Source organism: Syngnathus leptorhynchus, chromosome 15 (assembly GCF_054491065.1).
Source record: "Syngnathus leptorhynchus isolate UIUO chromosome 15, UIUO_Slep, whole genome shotgun sequence".
Classification (NCBI taxonomy): domain Eukaryota; kingdom Metazoa; phylum Chordata; class Actinopteri; order Syngnathiformes; family Syngnathidae; genus Syngnathus; species Syngnathus leptorhynchus.
The window spans coordinates 8,443,409-8,467,406 of NC_141209.1; the positions used below are offsets into that span (position 1 = coordinate 8,443,409).

Sequence of the window (23,998 nt, forward strand, 5' to 3'; positions counted from 1 at the left end):
AAGAAAGTCACCCGTAATGTAGACTGCTGAGAAAATCTGAAGATGCAAGGTCACCGTTGACATTCTTCAATCGTAAATTTTGAACCAGCAAGGTTTAAAGATTTGTCAATATTTGTAAGATGGAAAGAAAGATTCATTTAAATGGGATCATCAGTACACTATTGATATTTTAAAGATGATTACAGTCATATAAGTCTCATTTATAAGTTTTGACTAATTAAAACTAGTGAAAATGCACCAATTGCTGGGACTTCACTGCAAACTAGGTGCCGACATTTTAGATGTGACCTTTTTTGTTGAATCAGTGTTCCAACTTTTCATAACTTTCTTCATCTTTATCCTATTTTCGGAAGGCTGGTATCATTGGAAAGTTTGATAAACACTGACTGAGAAATGGTAGTTAAACAACTGAAATCATGCAATGATTTATTGTACAAAAAAGACAATTATTGTAACACACCTCATGAGGAAAACAACAGTAACATGTTCCGTTAAGAACTGTGATGAAAGATATACAGTGGAAGCATTACAGAAGGCAGACAACATAGACCATACAGTGGAAATGTGCACAGTCAAGGCTAGTCTTCGTACTGACGCTCTGTGGCAATAAAGAAGTCTTCCAAAACACTCTTTAGGTACTCAAAGGTTGGTCTAGTTTCTGGGTTCTCCCTCCAACAGAGACACATAATATTATAAAGTCCTTCTGAACACTTTTCTGGCTTCGGCATCCTGTAGCCCTGCTCCAGGTTCTGCATCACCTCAGGGTTGGACATACCTGAACATTAATAGAACAGTCAACCACTAGTGTGGTTATTTGTGAAGGAGGTTGTGAGAATATTGCAAAGAAAAAGCAAAGAAATAGTTACCAGGGTATGGCACGCGTCCGTATGTGATTACTTCTGTTAGGAGGATCCCAAAGGACCACACATCTGACTTGATGGTAAATTTTCCATAGTTTATTGCTTCTGGGGCGGTCCACTTGATGGGAAACTTTGCTCCTGTTATTATAAAGGGAAGTAAACATTTGAGCTGCTGTCCTGGTTGATAAATTACATTACTGTATATTAAATATATATATTTGAATGAGAGGAAAATGACAGCAAAATAATAGGTATAGTATGGAAAAGAATATAGCAGTAAAAAGTGCAAACAATAGTAGAATAATTAAGAAATTATCACATTGTATCTGGTAATTGTCTGCATTGGTAGAGGCTAAAAGGAAAGAAAGCAATTGGTCTTCTTACCCTCCCTAGCTGTGTATTCACTGTCCTCAATGAGTCTGGCAAGTCCAAAGTCTGCTACTTTACAGATGAGCTCATAAGACACCAGAATGTTAGCAGCTCGTAGATCCCTATGGATGTAATTCTTCTGCTCAATGTAAGCCATCCCGTCTGCTACCTGCAGGGAGCAGCACACCATCAGCCAGGCTATTCTGTGTTTAGGATTTTTCTGGCCGTACTAAAATAAAGTGTAATTACACATCCACTCCAGTGGTTGGCAGTGGCACTCTCTTTGTCAGAGTATAAACATTGTTAATAAAGGTATTCAGATTGTTGGTATTTGAATATTTGAACAACACATCAAGTGCATGTCATTCACATGCATGACGTGCTCACTCGATAATTTCACAAATTGGACAATCTGATTACAATTTGGAGTAAAAATTTACAAACTTTGACAAGCACTCAGTGATTGTATCAGCGATCTAACAAAATAAATATCCACTGTAAAGTGCTTGTATTTGTGCTCAAGTGTTTGTCCTGTGTGTAATTTGGATTTTTTTGAGCTGCTTAAAAAAAGGGTGGTGGGGAAGTAAAGGCTATCTCAGTTGACATTGTGTGAAAAGCAGACTACGCCCTGGACTGGTTGGCAGTCAAATGAAGAGATATTTTCACAGGTCAGGAAGGTAACACTTTCTTCATCCATCTTTGACAGCACCTATCATCTTTTACTATGTTCTCCACCCAGATACACAAAAGGACCTGCTTAGTGCCATCTGTACTTTATCCTGTCCTAGTTCATGGTCCAAAATATCCATTTAGGAAGTGTTTCCAAACGAGAGATATGTAAATCCCAAGGGGGTTACGTGAGCACATTGCAGGGTGTTCGTGGAAACATTCCCGAATTATTAATATCAATAAACTGTGGCACAGCTGTGCTAAAACCATAACAGCTTAAGTGTGTCATTTAAGATCAGACAACTGATAAAAAGAAAGTGCAACTGCTACAACGGAAAAAGAAAGTAAAACCTGCCACTATGGATCTGCATATTATTCTTAATGTTTATTCCAGATTTTTTTTTATTCCTATTGTTATTTATGAGTTATATTATTTATTTCCAAGGCAACATTTTTTTATGTTTAATATGAGTTACAACAAATTAGAACAATGCCAAGACTTAAATGTTCAAATTAGGGAAATTAAATAAATTATTTGCATTTCATAATCATTTGTGTTACACCATGATTTATTGACACATATGAGTAAATGCTATATGTGCCCATATTTGAGCCACAGTCCCAACAATGGTGGGATTGTAAGCATTTTTCTTTGCTTGCTCTGAATCGCATATTTCCGAGCTCCAAAGAATGTCTCTCATAGGTGTCACTGGCCTTGAGGACTTGTCAGAAAAATGACGTTTAAGAACGTCTGCTTATTCTTTTAGAGTTTCATCACTGGCATTACACCTCTATGCTCTTCTTTGCACTCATTGTATTATCATACAAATCAGTCATTTTATTTGATGTCCCTTCTGACTTTTTGTCTTTGAGGGTCATGCAAATATAAAGAAAGGATAAATCAAATAATATAAGTGGCATGAAAGGAGACCACATCTCAGAGAGACAGACAGATAGAAACAAAATGGAAGACTGTCTTACCTGGGATGACATGTCTATCAAAGTTTTGATGGACAGTTTACTCCCCTTGGTTGATTTTAGGTATTCCAGCAAGCTACCTGGCAACAATATAGATTTTATAAAGTCACGCCGAGTGTCCTTAAACATCAGTTTTTGGTTTCCAGCAGAATATGGCGACACCCTGAGATTACTAGACATTGATGAATTTGTATTATTCCATGAATTCAACAATAATCAGAATACCGTGTTTTATATAATGTATTTTAGCCCCCAACATGTTCTCCCTCAAGAAACTCCATGTTTCAAAAATACAGAAACTTGGACGAAAATAGCCGTTCAGATGAGGGAAAACAACAGTGGAAGGAAGCACAAAGGGCATTAGTCAATTTGATGCTAAGTCGACAGTCAACTGCACTTCCCGAGATTTCTTTTTTTGGGGGTGGGATTCGAAAAGAACAATACATTTGCATGTCAGCTAGCCACGTCAACTAAAAAGGAAGCAGTTAATAAAAAAAAGAAAAAGAATGTCTGTGGCAGGAAAGAAGAGGCTTTGCTTCCCTGTGTTCTGATTGCGTTTGATGTTAAATAACCACATGAATCCGCTTTGTCAAGGTCACACAGGAGCCTCTGAGAACACGCCTGTTATTTTCCATTTTTGTTTTTGTCCTTAGCAAAGAAAAAGGAACTCCGAGCCATCCTTTCTCTTGACAACAAAGGCAGCAATTGTTTCCTGTCGACACGTGGACTTCAGACAAAGAGAGAGTCTCATGTAGAGAGTCACTGCTAGTGGTTTTACAGGCGAGTCATTGAAGACTTTTACAAAGGAACGCCATTCAAGCCTGTAGTGATGTTTGGGGAAAGACATCAACTAATTTTGCTCTTATCTAATCATGTGGCAAAAAAACATAAAGATTTGAAATTATGCAATTGTTTGCTTCTATTTATTACTTGCGTTTGTTTATTGATCTTTCACTTTTCAAAAGGCTATTTGTTTACAACTGTAATTGGGCTTTGCTAGTATGGGAGCAGACGTGACTGTGTTCTGGAGAGGGACCAGATGTTGCTGAAGAGTTAAACACCCACTTCAGCTTCAACATCTTCCTACAAATGAACGCTATGAAATGAGCGCATGATAAACTGCAAATAGCCCATCGGACTTCTTCAGCATAGCAGAGGACTATAGATATTGTGTTGCTCGTTTGATAGCCGGTTTGGATGATGACTCATTTTGGTGAAGATCCAAAAAAGATGTATAGTAAACATTCATTTTCCATTTTAATTGCAACAGTTGTTTTGAGGCCAAACGAACCTTTCGAGAGGTTTTGCCCTCTACTGAGTTCTATTCTTATTTAGATTGTTTCAGACTGCTGACTGTACTTCCTTTCGTAGATATCCATCCCTCCATTCTCAAGAGGAGTTGCGCCAGTCATCTCACTTATTAGAAACAAGGCAAGCACTTATGGTTTGACGATGAAGATGTCTTTTAGAAATTCCCGGCTTTACTGGAATATGTGAAAATATATGACTCAAGAGAGTGTAATTTTAGGTTTCGTTCCACTAGAGACTGAAACTGTATCGACATGTTTGATCATGAACGTGAATGACACAACACTTTCTTCATTTGTTCCTCTGTCTTTGTCCATGGGTAAGAAATGACTGACGCTTTTAGATAATGTTAGCCATTCGCTATCAAATGCTCATGGGCTAAATTCAGTTTTGTTTTTGATGCTTCATTCAAAAGTCATTCTCATACGTACCATTGTCCATGTACTCTGTGATAATATAGATGGGCTCCCGGCTAACCACGGCGAAGAGGCGCACAAGGCGAGGATGGTGTAGGTTCTTCATTACATTGGCTTCTTCCAGGAAGGCTTCCGTCGACATTGTGCCAATTTTAAGACTCTTAATGGCAACCTTCTGGTCGTTGTTGTAGTAACCTGAAAAAAGATGTCTCAGTGACTTCCCAAGATAATAAAAAAAACAACAACCGTGATTAAGTTTAAAACAATCAGTTTGAGCGTCATCATAAATACGTAGAATAAAAAGTGGCAGAAATATGAACAAGTTGAAGCGAAGGTCATGTTTTTCTTACTCATTGTCACGATAATCACAGCTGGTATGAGGGCATTTAAAAACGGAGCAAACAGACCTCCAATTAATGAAACCATGGCTGTGACTCATATTGTCTAAATACTGTAATAGCAATTTAAGCAAAGCTATTTGGCCTCTGAATGAACTTGCACAGTGGACGGTCAAGCTCGTATTGTTAAAATAGAATTCCTTCCATGCAGACGTTCCGTGGAAAGCCAGATTAATGGACTCTGAGTTATGCTCCATGACAAGGTTAATTCCTCGCATTATTCGGCAGGTCGAAGAGCACAAAGTAGTTCACATTAAAGACTGTACTGGGCAATACAAATTTTGAGTACTGACAACTATGTAGTCTTTCCTATCAAGTGATAAATCTCGTACAAACAAAAAAAAACACAGGGTTTTCTTCTCTCACCCATCCAGACGTCTCCAAACTGGCCCGAACCAAGTTTATTGACCGGTTTCAGGGATTCCCGGGGGATTTCCCATTTATCCTGCCACCATGGTTTCTGAGGAGCTCTTGACTGACATGGCTTCACCAACTTGGTACACAAACCATCCGAATCACCTGAACCGCGAAAAGTGGGTCAGTTGAAGACATCACTGCAATAAATTTGACTTTTTTGGGATGTACTGAATACACGTACGCATATAATGCTGGACAAGTTCCTTCAGTGAATTAAAAGATATCTTAGTGGTGATGTAGAAGCCACCGCTGTCCAAGTTGCGGATCCTGTAGTTCTTCACTCCATCCCCCGTATTTTGATCGAAGTCCCGGATTGACAAGGAGTATGCTCCTGAAACAGATAAGACGTAAACATTTACAGTGCAAATGAAAGAGGGGCTTTATTTTCTGTTTCTGTGCAACATTCCTTTCAGAATGCATGCTGGGTAACTGTTATATGTTATAAAGGCCGTTCATTGCTGTGTAGCAAATTTGTAAAGAGTTAAACCAAAATAACGTCTGTCACTACAATAGCATCAGCAGTGTTGAGAAAGGAAATAATTTGGTCTGTGGTTGATCTGGAATCTCTGAACTCTAACCTAAATGCTTCTCTGCAGCAAAATGTTTCCACTGATCAAGAACCTGAACTTGCAAGATGATAAAATCTAGAAAACTCTCACCACCAGACAACACTCATCTCACATCTTCCCCCATGGCCATTAAATCACAACCCACTTATTGTGTTATTTTTGTTTGGGACCAACACCATATTAGGCTACCCGGATCCTCAAAGTAAAGTCAATGGGATTGTATTCACGAAACGCTAAGGGTATTTAGTTCACAAGGTTTCAAAAATTTCTACGATGAATGCAATACTCTTGAAGTCTATCCACATTGCTGACAGTGTTATTTTGAAACCTGGTTAGTGGTCCTAAAAACAAGATAAAACCTGTATGGTGTATGGCCTAGCTACATTTCTTGATTTGAAAGTTTGGCCCAACTGAATTGAAAAATCAAATACCCCTGATATAGACTAGACTAGCTCATTATCATTCTGGGGGGGTTGTGTGATTTGATGCAACAGTGACTCAAATGATTCGAAAAAAAAAAATTTAATCCCTCATGACAGATCTTCACTAAACCCGAATCCGTTTTTACCTTAGCCCAAGCACAATCTCTCACCTACATTTTGTGGACACTGGCTTTGTGTACATCCTTATAATTCTATCTTTTTCAAACAGACGTGATATGCAATGGTTTATTTAAACAACAAGGTAAAGCTTATGTGAATCTGTTACCTGGGATTGTCTCACTCTCACGAATTAAGAAGGAGCCCTTCGTGTTCCCGGGTGCAAGCAGGAGCCTCATGGAATCGTTTCTGGAAATGTTCTTAAAGAACCACCTGCAACATACAACAAGCTTCACACACAGCTTTGGGGTAAAACACACGTGTGACGTACGGTTCTGTCTCCTCGTTGCTCATTGCAATAAAGTTGTGTGGGATGAAGCCCCTCTGTCCTGTAGTAAGAGACTCTGCCAAATACCACTCTGGATCATTCCTGCAAGTCAAAATACGACAATATCTTGAGTAAATATATCCAAACAATGAATACAACATGCAGACATGTCACTTTATGTTTGTAAAAATGTGTTTGTTTTGTATGAATCCCAACATTTATCATTACATTCCAATACCAACGTGTGTGTATTCATTTATATTCATTTATTTTTGGAGTTATTTCAGTCAAACAAGTCATAATAGGGCAAGCGTTAAATCTACTTACAACACAGTTGTGGTAATAAAATATTGGAAGAAAAACAAGCTTTTACATGTTCAGAACTCACTTGTTAATTATCTTGAGTTTCTCTCCCTTTTCAAAGCCCAAGTCACCATCATGGGTGGGTTCGTGGCTATAGCAGGCCACTGCAATGTTCTCTGCAAAACATTTCCCGTAATTGTGACATCAGCTTTTACAAATGAATGCTCCTGAATGTCTGAAGACAGCTTTGAGTTTTTGAGTTTACATAACCAACAATGACAATTCAAAAGTGTGCATATATGAAATACATTTTAATCTTAACATTAAAGAAACAATTCATGGAATGCTTTCATCTTAATAAATTATATGAAAGAGAAAATGCTATCTACCAGGTAGAGGAGATGAAGGGGGCGAACCCGGTGATAAATATGGAGTTAGTTCGTCGGTATACTGGTAACAGACGACAAGAAAATACACATTGTAGCTCATGAATATTAATGAAATATTCAACAGGTTGTTAGCAACTCATTATTGACAGCACTAAGGAAAATTCAGGCAAATCAGGTGAGTAATGCAACTGTTTTGTAAGTGCAATTGTCTGAATCCATCTTTTTTTTGCATTCAATTATAAAATCACTGATACATACATTTTTGTACGCATGCACATTCTGCTGTACTCCAAAATAAATCCCGGAAGTGAACTTACTGGTATGCTTGATTGTGGCTGTACTGGACAGTTACAGTGTTCACAAATTTCATCCAAGTTCTCAATCCAGTCAGCATCTGAGTAGTCGGAGCTGCAGTTACATCCCATCTTTTCTGCAAGTTAATTCGATTATTGAAATTAATAAATCTTTTTTTTTTGGGGGTGGTGTAATAACAAGCGTACTTAAATGAATACATTGAATTTTAATCAGATTTGTAAGCCAAGCTAGAAGTGCAACAATGATGTTAAGAAGTCCATAAATGACTTAAAGCATGTTTTATGTTTGAAAACTGAAGCTTTGTAATGACATAGTTTGTTAAATAATGCTACTGTTCTAATTACAAGCTCTAGAAACTTGTACTGTGACTTCTTTTGACAAAAACCACCATGTATATAGTTCATGTGGTGCTACATTGTGTTGTTTCAAGATCACGTTGTCCCCATTGGACCAGAATCGGGTCAGTGAGCCGCCTGCAACATTTGTCCCCATCCAAAGTCTCAGTCATGGGAAATATTCATGGACTTGGACCCCAAGGAATAAATCACAAGACCTTTCCCCCCTCTCTCACTGGAGAGCATTTTTCTATTCTCGGTGGCAAATTCAACATTTTCTATTTAGGGATACTCTTCTTATGATCTCTTGCTAAAGGTCTTCCCAAATAAATCCATCTTATTCTTATCATTATTATAATAATATAATGTGTGATGTGCAGTTGGATGATTAAATTTGACTGACGTCACTGACCAAAAAGAAGAATTGCTCTCTTTTCATAAAACTGAAAGAAATACTTCTACAACAAAATTCTGAGAACTGTCTGTCTGCCGTGAAAGCAAAATTGGAATTTAAGTAAAAGGTATGAATATTCTAGGATTCAAACATTAGTACGATTCATAAAATGTGTAATGAAACCACAAGAACATGTTGTGGACTAAGCTAAAAATATAATCCTGTCGAAGATTTTCAATGAGAGTCTAACTTTTGCTTGATGATCCACCATTATCACTCTTAGTTGTCTACAAGTATGATACTCACCTCTGTATCGGAAACGTGTCTTCACACACATCAAAGATCAGGTTCCGCCATCGGTAATTGAAAATATTTAGCAATCACTATTCACCACTCGTGCGTGGCTGTGACAATTTTATCATCTGTCTGTCTGGTTCGATATATCTGACAGTGCTATACAAACATATACACACACACACACACACACACACACACACACTGAAAAATCGGAGCAGAGTGGCAAGAAGGCTTCCTGTCGTTGAGCGGATATTGGTTGCTCTGCAGTCATTCAACAGATGTTGGGTGTGCAAGCGTTTGGCTCCATGGTAGTACTTTTCCCAAGGAACTCAGTCCTGCCAATGTGTCAGTGTTTTTTTATTTTTTTATTTCATCCATATCCTAAATTTGCAACAACCCTTATAACCTGTTGTTTTTTTGTGTGTGTTCTTTTTACTTTCAATTTCATTTGTTTTTCACTGCTATGAATTTCAAAGTCAACAAACATATTTGGTGATATACATACAAACAGAATATATTCCCACCTGTTCTTGGTCACTTTGCTTCAGTAAAGATCAAAATATATATATATATACAGTGTGGTAACCAATAAGGAAAGATGTATTCATGTTTGTTTATTTCTTTATTTTTTACTGAATAACTTCTCTTGATAAAATGTTAATTACTAACTGAAAAGAAAGAAAAGTTTTTCTCATGTTGTATTGTTCCACCGACTCTGCTGCTGTGCACCACACCTCCATTCTTGTGGTGAGAAGCTGCAGCAGCAGAGCATACACTGGCAGGAAGTCTTTGCGTGCGTGTGCATGCGCAAATGCTTTAAGGACTACTTCAACTTTGCACGCTAGTTGCTTTTTCTTTTTTTAGCATTTTGACACAGCTAGAACTTAGTTTTACAATTTATATGGATAACACACACATGCACACACACACACACACACACACACACACACACACACACACACACACACACACACACACACACACACACACACACATTTAATATTTATATATATATTTTTTTTTAATGTCATTCGAACTGGATGGGATGACTGTGCAGGTGTACCTAATGAAGTGTCCGTTGAATGTATGAGATGAAACAGAAACCAACGGCATCTGGCACACAATGTGAAAGAATATCCTACTTCAAGGGTATGGCCGTTCTCTCTACAACAACAGCTATTTCTCACTTTTCCTCATTATGTGAATTCTCACGTATTCAAAAGACGACACTATCATCATGTTTTCCGACTTCTACCGCCCACGTTTACGAAGCAGGTGCCGGCGCATTCGTGTGATACTTTCTAAGGCTCACATATCCATTCAAGCAGCCTTACCACATTGCCGGTTTAAATATGCCTCCTGATTAAATGAAGTATACTGATAGGTTTATCTGTGACATGTGTTTTATTTCCATTCAAGTGTCAACCTCTGCTCTGAGAATAACAATGGAAAGATTTGGGGAAAAGGTCAAGGGAAACTATCTGGAGGGCATATCAGAGTGGCAAGAGAAATATAAGTCTGAAGCACTTTAGTGTCAAAATACTCACTGACAAATAAGGTCTCAAGGTACAACATTGTTCAGGAATGCATTTTCCATATATTCATTCTCAAAGTGGAGGTGCGGTCATCTGTTCCCAGTCCTGTTGTGTTATTTTTCACCCCGAAGCTATATAGTTACTTCTCTCCCTTTTATATATCACTTGTGTGATGGGGTACACTGCCAGACACTCACATTCACACTTATGGACCATGAGCGATCCAACCTATATGGCACGTGAGAAAAAGAAATATGCAAACTCCAAAAGTGCTGAAATTTGAACCTCCCAATTGTGAGCTAACCACCATGTTAATTTTTTTGTTCGGCTAATTGTGTCAAACAATATGTATGGGGCTCCTCTTCCTCCTTGGGGAGGTGACATCATAATGGAAGAATGGATGACACACCAGATGGGACAAAAAGTGAAAAATTGGTTAAAAAAAATAAATAGAGGGGAGCTTCTCTTTTCAACAGCTTCCACATATAGCAATACACACATTCACACCAATGTAGAGGCCTCAATTAACCTGTTATGCAAGTTTTGGGTATGGGCAAAAAAAGAAAAACTCCACACAGAAAGGTCTGAGCACATTCTGACTGTGATGCAGAGTGCTAACCACATGACTCACTTGATTTTTTTTTTCTTGCTTGCTTTATTATGATGTGACTCAATCATTTTGAACATCAAACTATCTCATTTGCCTTGATGTTGTGGAAACTTGCTGGTTGAGAAGAAGCCCAACCTGCGGCTTAGCCCAACTGGATTTGGCCATATTCAAATGTTTATCTTGACAATTCTGTGTCAATGTTTCTAATTATCTACTGTTTTTTTTTTTAACATTCAGGTATTGTCATGACCCAAATTGTAGTCGTAGTAAATATTGAAAAGAGGTAGGTAGCAGAGGTTTCTTTTAATATTGAGTTGCAATGACAATTATACATATTATAGATACAGTATATTACATTACAATATTTTCTATATTGTATGATATAGTCAGGCAAGTTATTTGAATGTTGCTAAGTAATAGGGCAAAAGTTTGCTCATTTGTGCATATTATAAAGTAAAACAGTATCTCTGTGATGAGGTCATTGAGATATTTAGGATTTATGATGAAACAATGTCAAAGTGCCCATGTGTTCATAAAAGTCTTAAAAGCATGCTCCTTATTCATAAATCATGTTACTTTTGTACTTTAAAAAAAAATACAAGAAATTCATAGATGTGTGGTTTCTTAAGAACACACATTTAACTGAAACAAATTCACATTATTCTATAATTGTGAACAATTTTAGTTAAGAATTAATTTTGAATTCTTTCTACAGAAAACTGATAAAAACCAAAAATATGACCCTTTTCATTGTGAAATCGAATTAGGTTTGAACAAGCCATTGCTAATCAAAATGATTGAAACTAATCATGATCATTTTTGAAAATTGATCATTTTATTTTATTAGATTGTGTCGATGTACCTAATAAAATGTTGATAGTCTTGATCCACTGTCTTCCACATGACACTCTGCTAAGCACACAGCAAATAGCTTACAGCTTCCTTTTATTGACACTCCGGAGCTCCCAAAAAGTAAATAGGATTCAGTGTTTGGTGAAAGTCAAGTAGAACTCAATACTCATCAGAAGGAAGGGATGAGGCTTTAACACAGTGAGAAACGTCTGGAGTTGATGTTCATCTTGGTGAGGCCCAGATGTTTCAGTGGGGTGGACAAAGCAAAAGTGGCCTTCATAGGGATGTCACACAACAGATCGGACTCCTCACCGCACTCCTCCAGCTCGTATGTCGCATTGTCCAGCATTTCTTTGTGGCGCTCGCACACCTGCTCCACTTTCAGCTTGTTGATCTCCCCACGAAGACGGATCAGCTGACGGGCCAGATGGTTGTCCTGGTCTTGCATCTCTCTCTTAAGGATGGCGAGGTGATGTGAGAAAGAATCATCGTTTTAGGCAGACAGAAAACGTTTTTTTTTTTTTGTGAATAACATGAATTAAGTCCAGCATTAAGCCTTTAAATAAATAAGAAAGATGGGGTAAGGTAATGGATGGTTTTCTCGTGACATCTTCCACCACCATGTTGGAGGTCAACTTATTGTTTTGTTGTAGTGATTATTGAGTGAATAGAGACTCTTTTCAATCTCAACCCTCAACGTGACAGACTTATACAGATCATGTGATCTGCAGTAACAAGGACAGGAAATGGGTTTGATGACATTCTTGTTTACTTTTGCACAATTTATTTTACATACTCACCAACCAGGTACAAATGCAAATTCCTGAGTCAAACATAACTGACAATAATGCTCACATTGGCTAACAATGTTTGAGACTTATAGCACTTTTCAAGTAATTCTTCTATTGTGGTAGTTATTTGCAGTAGTGTCGGTAAACATCATCTTGAGAGCTGCTTCTAATGATGAATCCCTTTTAGGACAAATTATGATTTAGGGATTATAAAGAAAAAAAATATCTATATGTATTATTTCATATATTTTTTAATATTTTATAAATATTTTTAATATTATTATTTGGTATTATTATTAATAATGATAATAATATTATATAAATTAATAATGATGATGATGATGATGATGATGATGATAAGAATAAGAATAAGAATGATAACAATATTATATAAATTAATAATGATGATGATGATGATGATGATGATGATGATGATGATGATAAGAATAAGAATGTAATGTGTATATTGAGTAATATTTATGAATTAAGGGTTAGGTTAATTTTTTCTTCTGTCCTATGTACAAATTACAATGCATGGTAAAATCCATACTGCACAACTTTTTATTGATCCAATCTAAAGACAAAATATGAATATATCTCTCAAAAACCTAATGACTGTGATGATTAAAGAAAGAAAAACAATCTAAAAGAACAGATGTATATTCTTTATTAAAAGAATTATTTCATTTTTACGCTTTCCATTTTCTTTATTAAAATATAACTATTTTATTTGTATGCTTTCCAATAACCTAACTGACCCACCTGTCCATTTTGAAAAGCCAATGCGGCCCTTGAGCTCTTGTAATGAATCTAAAAATGGGCAGGTGTACCTAATGTTGTGGTCAACGGATGCAGGTTATACAAAAGTAAAAAAAAAAAAATCTTCTGTGGCACTTACCAACTCTTTTCTGAGAAAGTGCAAAGCGTCATCAATAGTGTCAAAGCCACAAATGTTTTGTACGCCCACGTCTAAACTGTTTTGCGTTGAATTGGTTTGGTCGGGGTCTCTCCACGGTCCGCTCCGCAGCTTCTCCTGCCATTCCAGATAGGACGGTCTGCGAGTCTCTAACTTGAGCTTTTCTGTGAGCGCCTTCAAACTTTCCAGACTTTCCGTGTCTCCCTCGTCTGCCGAGTATTTGGAATCCATGCAAACAGCTATAGGGGTGGGGGGGATATTATTGGAATTGTTTCTGGACACTTGGCTCTAGACGCGCAACAGGTCTGCACTTCCTTTTAAGAGCAAGAGCGGAGAGGCAGTGACCGCCCATGACGCCTACCCGATAGCAAAAGCAAATATTACAAGTTAGAATGCAACGGTAAACCGCTGATAGATTTGATTGGCCGTTTCAAACAAAACGCTGTGGAGGAAACAAGTGCCATTTGGAAGTCCCTAGTCATTGTTAATGTGACGTAACTCCGCAACCAGTTTCCATAATAAGCAGAAAAATATATAATTTTTTTTTACATACGTAGACAAATTTGCTAATATTGCTATATTCCTCTGAGAAAGAAAGAAAGAAAGAAAGAAAGAAAGAAAGAAAGAAAGAAAGAAAGAAAGAAAGAAAGAAAGAAAGAAAGAAAGAAAGAAAGAAAGAAAGAAAGAAAGAAAGAAAGAGGGGAAAGAAAGAAAGAAAGAAAGAAAGAAAGAAAGAAAGAAAGAAAGAAAGAAAGAAAGAAAGAAAGAAAGAAAGAAAGAAAGAAAGAAAGAAAGAAAGAAAGAAAGAAAGAAAAAGAAAAATCTAAATGGCCAGTTTGAGTCTTTACCATGTCTCAACAGGTATTTTGGCATCTCGACGTTGATTCACTCGCAAGGAAAGTACACAACTTCACAACTTGCCTTCTCAGGCTGTATGTTTCAGCTCCTATCACACTTCTCTGAATAGTTTGATATTTTGTTTTTAGCCATTCATATTTTTAGTAGCACTGTGTTGTTGTTTTATCCTGTTGCAAGATCCTGCACAGATAACAGGCACAGGGCTCCCTTTGACGGATTTGACCTTTAGTGTTGTTGTTTTTTTTTTGTACGTGTAATGAAAAAGCCACAATGGACAATATTGTCCCAGCAGAATTATGACTTGTGCATTTCAGAATTTTCCATTCAGTGATGATATTTGTTGACAGTGCCATTTTCATTCGCTTGTTTTTAAAGACACTTCTGTATCACAAGTACGTTCAAGTGTATGTTCATTTACTCTTTCAATTAAATATTATTCTTTGTCGACATCTAGCGGATTTATTTACCTATTGCAATTTGTAAGTGTATTTTAAGAGTCAAACCTGCGCGCGCATGTGTGCACGCGCGCTTAAACATTTCCTTAAACGTTTCCTTTTAGTGAGTTTAAAAATGAAAACTGAGGCATTGTTGGATGACAATACTGTGCATAACAACTAGCCACATTTCCATTTCGTTTTTTTAAGAACTAACTTTTTTTTTATGTGAACCTCTGCAAATTATCTACATGTGTAAGATTAAGGAAGAATGAGACTGAGAGACAAAGTGGAAATGCACTCATCATTTTTGCATCCTCAATCATGCAACAGCTTGCAACAATGTTAAGAATATGCATGCATGTTCGGGCCAATGCTCAAAAAGGAGATGGGAGAACCACTTCTATTTATGTTCTATGTTGAGAGCTCAAGATCAGGGGATACTTTAAGAATAATTGTCAATTGTTTGTCTATGTGAAGCCCTTTGAGACTGCTTGTGATTTAGGTCTATACAAATAGACTTGACTTGACATGTTCTTATCGTGACAAGGGGAGGAGAAGAAGGAGGAGGAACAAGAGGAGGAGCTGTAGTAGTGCACTGTAGTTTTCTTTCATTTTAGTGCTGGCAGGAAAGTGATTTCAAGTTGAGCTACTTTATATGCCGTCAAAGTTTGAAGATACTTGATTTGTTGAGTTGAATGGAGTTTTCTGAGCACATAAAGACCGCCAATGTAGAAGATGTTGTGCTCCAGCAGCCTCTGCACCCTCCAAGCAAGGGCACTTTGTGCATCACCGGCCACCACTTGCTCTTCTCGGACAGGGAGGAGAAAAGCTGTCGGCAAGTTCTGTTGCTCCTCAGAAACATTGATGCTGTTGAGAAAAGGTGAGAGGAGAAGCATCATATTCTAATAACCTTTTTTCCCTTTTTAACATTAAGATGATCAAACAGCATGATATTTCTAGCTTTGATTAAATCATACTCTGATTTACACATAGGTTGTCCAATATCTAACACCTTAAATTCCTCAAATGCAGTGTGGAAAACCTTTTGAACTACTTCGGCCTCTTTCCTAATGCCGGCAGCAGCAACAGGTTGGAGGCTCACTTGTGTTGCAATGTGTCAGCAGTTTGTTGCACCTATACAGCCCACAGGAAATATGTTCGATTGCTAAAGCTCTTCCTCGCTGTCGCGTGTGTGGCTCGCTACTACTAACAGCTACTACTTGTCTGCTGCAGCTTTAAAACTTTTTTTTTTTTTACAGCAAGCGGAAGCCTCGTGTAACAAAGTTGTGCAAGTCGAATTTTCTGCACAGCTCGAGTCAAAACATGACGCATCTAAAGGGGAAAGCAGTTACAGAGGTTATTATTTTGCTCTGTGTTTGTATGTAGAACTACAGAATCCTCCGGGACCATCATCATCAAGTGTAAAGATCTGCGTGTCCTCCAGCTTGACATCCCAGGCATGGAGCAATGTCTTAACATTGCGCAATCTATTGAGGTACATGAACTCATTGGTATTAGGTAACCAAAAAGCTGGAAGTTTCTTTTACACATTCACAGCATTAATTGTTGTTTTCTCCAGACCCTGTCCAGTTTGAATTGTGTGGCAGAGATGTATCCTTTCTTTTACCGACCCTCCAATGCCAGCCTTCAGGACCATTGGGGCCTCTCTACCCCTGAAAGGCATTACACTGAAATGGAGGAACTCGTAAGATTGAAAATACAGCGCAGTAATGTCTCTTGGCACCATTTTCCTAACAATGAGCCAACAATCACATGACAGGAAAATGCCAAGGAAACAGAAGGTAGTGGGGGTCAAGAATTAGGACATCCCCTATTCTAAAGTTTCTAACTTTATCTTGCACCAGCAACATAACATTGGTGACAGTGAGTAGCCTTAAAGTTAGCTATGCTGAGAATTTCCTCTTTACTGCTAAAGAATACCATTTTCCATGAGGCGCTTGTCTGAAGAACAATAAAGAGATTTGCATTTCAGCCAAAAGTCAGGTGGAATAGGTGCCAATTTACCTGTGACTGACACTAATGAAGAGAAGCAGTTTAGAAAATAAAGGGATAAACAGTAGAAACGCCTTGATATGTGAGGGGCTTCCCTCAGAACTCTTTTGTGAATGCTGAGAAATGTTCTGAATGGATGGATGCATGGATGCATGGATGCATGGATGGATGGATAGATGGATGGATAGATGGATGGATGGATGGAGGGAGGGAGGGAGGGAGGGAGGGAGGGAGGGAGGGAGGGAGGGATGGATGGATGGATGGATGGATGGATGGATGGATGGATGGATGGATGGATGGATGGATGGATGGGTGGTTTAGTTGGACGGACGGACGGATGGATGGTTTAGTTGGACGGACAGACGGACGGACGGATGGGTGGTTTTGTTGGTCGGACAGATGGCTGGATGGACGAACGAATGGATGGTTTAGTTTGACAGACGGACGGATGGATGGAGATGGTTTTCAGTCATTTTTCTGCCTTGTCATGCTATGACAGCACCTTCTTTGTTTGCAGCACGAAAGGTGGAGACTGAGCACTGTGAACCAAGACTACTCAGTATGCCCCTCTTATCCTCCAGCTGTCATTGTCCCCAAGGCAATCAGTGATGATGCACTGAAAAAGGTTGCCAAATTCAGACAGGGGGGACGCTTCCCTGTCCTCTGCTACTACCATAGGAAGAATGGCATGGTGAGGTTATGGTCCCTCCAAATTTGATTCACGGTAGCCTTATTGTTTTGAAAAGCAAACAAAACCTATTTTCAGGTCATTTTGCGCAGCGGTCAGCCGCTGACGGGGGCCAACCGTAAGCGTTGCATGGAAGATGAGCTCCTCTTGCAAACTGTGATCGAGGGCTCAGACAAAGGCTATATTATCGACACACGATCAGCACAGCAAGCACAGCAGGCAAGGATGATGGGTGGCGGATTTGAGTCCAAATCATGCTACAGCAGCTGGAAGAGACTACATAGACACATGGAAAGGTGTGTGGACGGAACACTATGGACTCCCGAATTGACACAGTTACAAAAAGGGAGTTTTGCACCATTGTGAGTGTGAACACAGTCAAGTTCAGAATCTGATTTGATGCACTACAAACATACTATCATGTAAATTTGGCTAGGGAGATCACAAATCTGTGAAGTGGGCACTTTGAGATCACCTTACATCCAGATCATAGGTGACCAACTGACCATGGGTGACCCCCAGTTTAGTTGAGATTTCTCTAAAGATACAGGGCCTACTATCTCATTGTAAATCTTTTCATCTTTTTAGTTATGGATACTAAAAACTATCCGCAACATCCAGAATATCAGCACATTGGGTCAACGTAGTACAAAAGTCTAATTCTACTGTATCAGTTCTCAAAAGTGTTGATACTCGAAGTTTGAAAATTCCGGTACACAATGCCAGTAGATAATACTTATTTTTATATAGGGGTAAAACCCTCCAGGAGAGTCTAATCAAGCTGGTGGAGGCCTGTGGTGACAAGTCCTCGAACATGGACCGCTGGCTCAGTAAACTAGAAAATTCCAAGTGGATGTCTCATGTCCAAACTGCTTTGTCAACTGCTGGCCTGCTGGCAGAGTGTGTGGAGAGGTAAGAACAAATTGTGGTCATTTAATGACTATTATTGTTATTCTCATTTGTACATGTATAGTTTCTCTTTGTTTTATCCAGAGATGGTCACTCAGTTCTCGTTCACGGTTCTGAAGGAACAGATGCCACGTTACTTATTAGCACTCTGGCACAACTCATTATGGACCCAAGTTGTCGTTCACTGGAAGGTTTTCTGAGACTTTTAGAGAGGGAGTTTGTCCAGGTATGTGAAATCAAAATTTACTTATTAAATAGTTGTAAAGACATTTAATTTTACTGTGATCAGACCTAATGTGTTCTAAAATTCTGTTGTTTTTTTTTTATGTCTATCCTACAGGCTGGACACCCATTCCAGCAGCGATGTTCCCACTCGGCTTTCTCTCACGCTCGTCTCCAGCAAGAATGTCCAATGTTCTTATTGCTGCTGGATTGTGTGTGGCAGTTATGGTACCAGTTCCCTCTTGCGCTCGGTTTCTCTGAGGCACTGCTCCTTAGGCTGGCTACCGAAGCCTATGCCTCGGACTATGGCACCTTCCTCTGTAACAGTGATATGGAACGGTCAGTCAGGCTTTAACATTATTCATTAATATGCAGAACCTGACATTGGCCTTCCTTTCCTAGCTGTACTCTCCGAGTGAAGGACAAGACTCATTGTTTGTTTCGGGCCCTGCTGAAGCCACAGGAAATCGAGCAATACACCAACCCACTTTATGAACCCAACGAACTGGCCATTTGGCCCTCAGTCCACCCACAATCTTTACAGCTATGGAGGGGTGAGCTTTGTTAACATGTGGATTCAAGATTTATTCATTTCTGTGATGAAATTAGAGAGGTAGCATTCAGACCATCTGTTGAGAGTAAAATGCAAAATATTTTTCCATTTAGCTTTGACCAGAAAGATGTCATGCCCAGCCACTGGCAGAGCTAGGATTTTTTCGTTGGGGTGCCTAGGATGTCTCAGGGGGGGGGTCCACAAACCCCTGAAATTCTTTTAAAAAAAAAACTCATAAAGATTCAATATGTGTTCTCTACAGGAGATGTTGAAATCTGGGGAAAAAATTACTGTCAAGATTGGGAAATATTTTAGTGCCTCTACGGCTCTTGCTCCGTCAATGAATCCAGCTAAAAATATCGATAAAATTTAATTCTACAGTGCATTCTAATTTTCTGTGTCAAGTTTTCAGGGTGTGTCTTTTTACAGGCTATTTTCTGAGGTGGACCCAACAGACTCGTCACCTGGAATTGGTCCAGGAGGAAATAAGGAACATGGTCATTGAGTGGGAGAAGTTGCCGCTCAGCTGATGATCTTTTGTCAATGAAGAATTGATTAGGAAATGCATCTTCCAATGTCTTCCAATAGGAATTTTACATTGTTACCCTTTTCCACTGACTGTATTGTATTTTCTAATTGGTTTAAAATATATTAAGTAATTTTTGTATACAATAAAACCAAAGATTTAGTTCATGAGAGTTCAAAAGTGCTGTTACTTCCCTATCCAAATCTGAGTACAGTTGGCGCCAATATCACAATTTCTATCCCCACTGACATCGAGCTAAAAGATTTTAAATTTTCTAGTTCTAAAATGTAGAGGTATGTTTCCAAGTTGGTACATTTTAGAGTTTCACCTCGGTAAGGTACAATGTATTGTACAACGTTTAAATGTGTAAAGCCAAATGGATTTTCTAAAGAATAGTTTAAGAACAAACTATGGACCTTGGATTTGATGCTAATACATATATCTTAGTCATTTTAAAATAACAACAAAAAGTACAAACGTGCCAGTGCTTAACCTTGTCAAATCAAAATGAGCCATTTATAAATGGCATGAGGCACACAAATATATTGTTGTACTACATGTTTACTATTCTAACCAATTGTATAGTTTCCTCTCCTTGCAAACTCCCATGCTGTTGAATACACAGTACGTTATCAGTCAAAGGCTGAATCATGGACATACCCATCCATCCACCCACCAGTCTTGTTAAGCTCAGCTAAACGCTCTTCACAATGCAAATCCCTTTGCACAGCATGTCAGCATTATGCATAGGCGGGTGGCATAAGTGCAGGAGACTGTAACATGTAGACAAGAACCACAAAGCTGCCATGAGTTTTCTATAACTGACATGGAAAATTGAATGAACTCATCCAATGGACTCATCTTTGCATCGCTTGCATTGAGAATCATCATCTTCATCTGTTTTTTTTTTTTTTTTTTTTAAAGGCAAATGTTTTAAATCGGTTAGTGTGATGATTCAAATGTAGCGCAACTTGAAAAGAGTATTCTCTTCAAACAAACCTACACGTTCCAGATGCTAGGGGTTGAATTTGACCAAATTTTGTCAAGACTACTACTGGACAATCTGCTGTGATGGCCAGGCTGGATCTGTTGTGTCGTGGTGGTCTAAGGATGCAGACTTTCTCCCATCGTAGCTTCAGCTACGTTAGTGGACACATGAGCAGGTGGAACAGCAAAGAAACTTCCAATCCACAAACTGATCAAGAAAACCCACGAGTGCTCATCACGGGTAAGGTTGTTAGAAACTGTGGGAATTAATGCTTGTGCATCTTCTTTTAACTCATGATAATTAAATAAATATTGTTATAAATGGTTAAAATAATTATGTATGCATGCATGTGCTGTTGTGCTGTTTACTGTTTTCCTGCTGTAGCAATGTAGCTGTGTGTAGAATTAATAATAATAATAATAATAATAATAATAATAATAATAATAATAAACATGCTCTCATGTTTTGTCTCGGGATTCAATTTGGGAAACTACATTTAAAAAAAATGGAATTCTATAATGTAAACAGTAAGCTTGCCTTTGAATGCAGGTGGACTTGGACAGTTAGGTGTGGGGCTTGCCCACATGCTCAGGTGAGACATTTCAAAAATTCATTCACCATGAAATAAAATATGTATGAACAATTGATGAAACGGTGCTTTAATTGTTGATCAGGAAACAATATGGAACAGAGAATGTAATTCTCTCAGACATAAAGAAGCCTCTGCCTCATGTTTTTAATAGTGGTAAGTTCTGCATCACTTAATTTATTTTTATATTTTATATTTAGTTAACATCCAATCGTAATATGAAGCAATAATTAACTCCCCATTTTGCTTTCTTTCTACATCAGGACCATTTGTATATGCTGACGTGTTGGACTACAAACATCTGAGAGAAGTTATTGTGAATAACCGCGTTACCTGGCTTGTCCACTATAGTGCTATGTTGAGTGCAGTCGGGGAAGCTAATGTGGCTTTAGCTCGCAAAATCAACATCACAGGTTTATTTAAACACACACCATTCATTACACATGACACATTTATGATGCTAATTATTATCATATAGGTGCTACAATTTGTTTCTAATTAAGGTCTACATAATGTGCTGGACTTGGCTTTGGAAAACTGCCTACGCATTTTTATGCCGAGCACCATTGGAGCATTTGGTCCTTCCTCTCCTCGGGATCCGGTGCCTGACCTCTGTGTCCAAAGACCTCAAACCATCTATGGCGTGTCCAAAGTTCACGGTGAACTAATGGGAGAGGTAGATCAGTTTTGAACACAGTACATATTATTTGCTCAAAAAGTGGTCTCCATTTAATTTTTTTCTATGATACCTTCATTTATATTAATCTATCAAAATCAATGCTTGCTATGCCTCTGAGGGACACGTTCTTCTTTACTCTTCGGGGACAACAACAACAGAAAAAAAGGCTACTCGGCACATTTACTATGACTGATTAACGTCATGTGTTGCAATCAACCAAAGCGTACAGTAACGTTTGTGGAGAGCTTGGCGTTAAAGAAAGTTTTTTTGCAAAATTTGTGACCAGATTATAGTTATTATAATGTGTATAGTATTTATGTCAATTATTTTTTGTTGGATAGCAAATAGCAAAAAAAATATTATTTTGTGGATTTGCACTTTTTTTGTTTTGTGGACCTCCTGAGATATTCGACCAGCATATAGTTATTATAATGTGTATAATATTTATGTCAATTATTTTTTGTTGGATAGCAAATAGCAAAAAAAATATTATTTTGTGGATTTGCACCTTTTTTGTTTTGTGGACCTCCTGAGATATTCGTGCCCCCATGCCCCCCCAAGGCCCCCAAGGGAAAAAATCCTAGCTACGCCAGTGCCACAACCCACAAAACGGAGGCAGAGTTGCTAACCACTGAACATAATATTATCATAAAATTCATTTGGCCAAATTATCCAACAATGCCTTTCCCCAAATACTTTTTGAAGTTGTCATAAATGCCTCCACCACTACAGTATATTGAAAACACCATATAGAAAAGACAAGACTCATACAGAGTAACACCTCTCTACATTTCTTTTAGTACCTTCATCATAAACATGGCCTGGACTTCCGCTGCTTACGTTACCCGGGAGTGATATCATTCAACACACTTCCTGGGGGAGGTACAACAGGTAATACTTTACCACCTTTGGAAAATGTCGAATATACACAGTATAATCCAGTCTTGATGGATATTTTAGACTCTGTGTTTTCCATTTTTATTCCCAGACTACGCAGTTCAAATCTTCCACGATGCCCTCAGAAAGGGTCACCATGAGTGCTACTTGCGCCCCGACACCCGTCTTCCTATGATGCACATCTCCGACTGCCACCGTGCCACTGTTGAGTTTATGCAGACCCCCGAGTGTCAGCTCTCCCTCCGTACCTACAACATTGCTGCCATGAGCTTCACTCCAGAGGAGGTGGCCCAGGAAATACGCAAGCATCTCCCTCAACTGAAGGTCACGTACAATCCAGATGTTGTCCGTCAGACAATTGGTATGACGACGATCTATCTTACAGTATAAGCACATCCTATGTGAAAGATTAAAAACTGACAATATATTCTCATCATGACTATGTCTTTGTAGCAGATAGCTGGCCGATGCGGGTTGATGACTCGAACGCCCGGAAAGATTGGAGCTGGATGCCAGCGTTCGGACTCGAGGACCTGGTTCGGGACGTGCTGCACTCCATTCAGAACAGTTCAGAACAGACGTTCCCCAGTTAGCTAGAACACTATGTCCAGTTACTTACTATGTACTCTTGTTCTGTTTTGTTTTACAAACTCTAATTCCATAGAAATAAAAACCAAATGCAATGATTGTCTATTTCCTTTCAACCTGCATTCTATTAAATACACCCCAAAGACAAGATATTGAATACAGTGGAACCTCGGTTTTTGAAGACAATCCGTTCCAGAAGGCTGTTCGAGAAGAGAATCATTCGAATCAGTCATGTCCTCCCATTACAAATAATGGAAACATTTTTTAGTCCGTTCCGAGCAAAAAAACCCAAAAAACGTCTTTTTTTTTATTTGCATATTTTTGTCCGATCACAATTGTAGCGCACCACCGAACGCGCAACCATAGCGTGTCGCCGACCCTGCAACTGGTCGCATTATTGTGACAGAGCGGCCGCTGAAATATAGAAAATATTTCGAAAGTCCTGATGTACTTTCCAAAATTT

The 23,998-nt window shown here is 38.5% G+C and overlaps 4 protein-coding genes across 5 annotated transcripts; 2 read left to right on the forward strand and 2 right to left on the reverse strand.

Annotated features, from left to right (window-relative positions):
• Window positions 1-424: 424 nt before the first annotated feature.
• Window positions 425-9,044, reverse strand: lck (LCK proto-oncogene, Src family tyrosine kinase). Its single transcript, XM_085931741.1, has 13 exons — window positions 8,894-9,044; window positions 7,861-7,973; window positions 7,544-7,604; window positions 7,240-7,330; window positions 6,855-6,953; window positions 6,693-6,796; window positions 5,597-5,746; window positions 5,365-5,517; window positions 4,616-4,795; window positions 2,880-2,956; window positions 1,245-1,398; window positions 867-998; window positions 425-775 (listed from the first exon to the last, which is right to left on the reverse strand). The coding sequence occupies exons 1-13, from the start codon at window positions 8,922-8,924 to the stop codon at window positions 579-581; spliced, it is 1,542 nt and encodes a 513-aa protein (XP_085787867.1). The 5' UTR covers window positions 8,925-9,044; the 3' UTR covers window positions 425-578.
• Window positions 9,045-11,321: 2,277 nt separating this feature from the next.
• fam167b (family with sequence similarity 167 member B) lies at window positions 11,322-14,062 on the reverse strand. Its single transcript, XM_085931742.1, has 2 exons — window positions 13,571-14,062; window positions 11,322-12,335 (listed from the first exon to the last, which is right to left on the reverse strand). The coding sequence occupies exons 1-2, from the start codon at window positions 13,817-13,819 to the stop codon at window positions 12,072-12,074; spliced, it is 513 nt and encodes a 170-aa protein (XP_085787868.1). The 5' UTR covers window positions 13,820-14,062; the 3' UTR covers window positions 11,322-12,071.
• A 1,450-nt stretch (window positions 14,063-15,512) lies between these two features.
• Window positions 15,513-19,957, forward strand: LOC147045514 (myotubularin-related protein 9). 2 transcript variants are annotated; one of them, XM_085931925.1, is made up of 11 exons: window positions 15,513-15,763; window positions 15,916-15,972; window positions 16,270-16,378; window positions 16,463-16,588; window positions 17,414-17,587; window positions 17,663-17,880; window positions 18,335-18,496; window positions 18,578-18,719; window positions 18,834-19,054; window positions 19,118-19,269; window positions 19,698-19,957. In XM_085931925.1, exons 1-11 carry the CDS (start codon window positions 15,579-15,581, stop codon window positions 19,796-19,798), a joined length of 1,647 nt encoding a protein of 548 aa, XP_085788051.1. In that variant the 5' UTR covers window positions 15,513-15,578; the 3' UTR covers window positions 19,799-19,957. The 2 variants fall into 2 exon arrangements, with proteins under 2 accessions (XP_085788051.1, XP_085788052.1); XM_085931926.1 differs by lacking the exon at window positions 15,916-15,972.
• Window positions 19,958-20,865: 908 nt separating this feature from the next.
• On the forward strand, window positions 20,866-23,540 carry tdh2 (L-threonine dehydrogenase 2). Its single transcript, XM_085932230.1, has 8 exons — window positions 20,866-21,022; window positions 21,332-21,374; window positions 21,457-21,527; window positions 21,635-21,784; window positions 21,875-22,047; window positions 22,851-22,941; window positions 23,039-23,308; window positions 23,401-23,540. The coding sequence occupies exons 1-8, from the start codon at window positions 20,866-20,868 to the stop codon at window positions 23,538-23,540; spliced, it is 1,095 nt and encodes a 364-aa protein (XP_085788356.1).
• The last annotated feature ends 458 nt before the right edge of the window (window positions 23,541-23,998 follow it).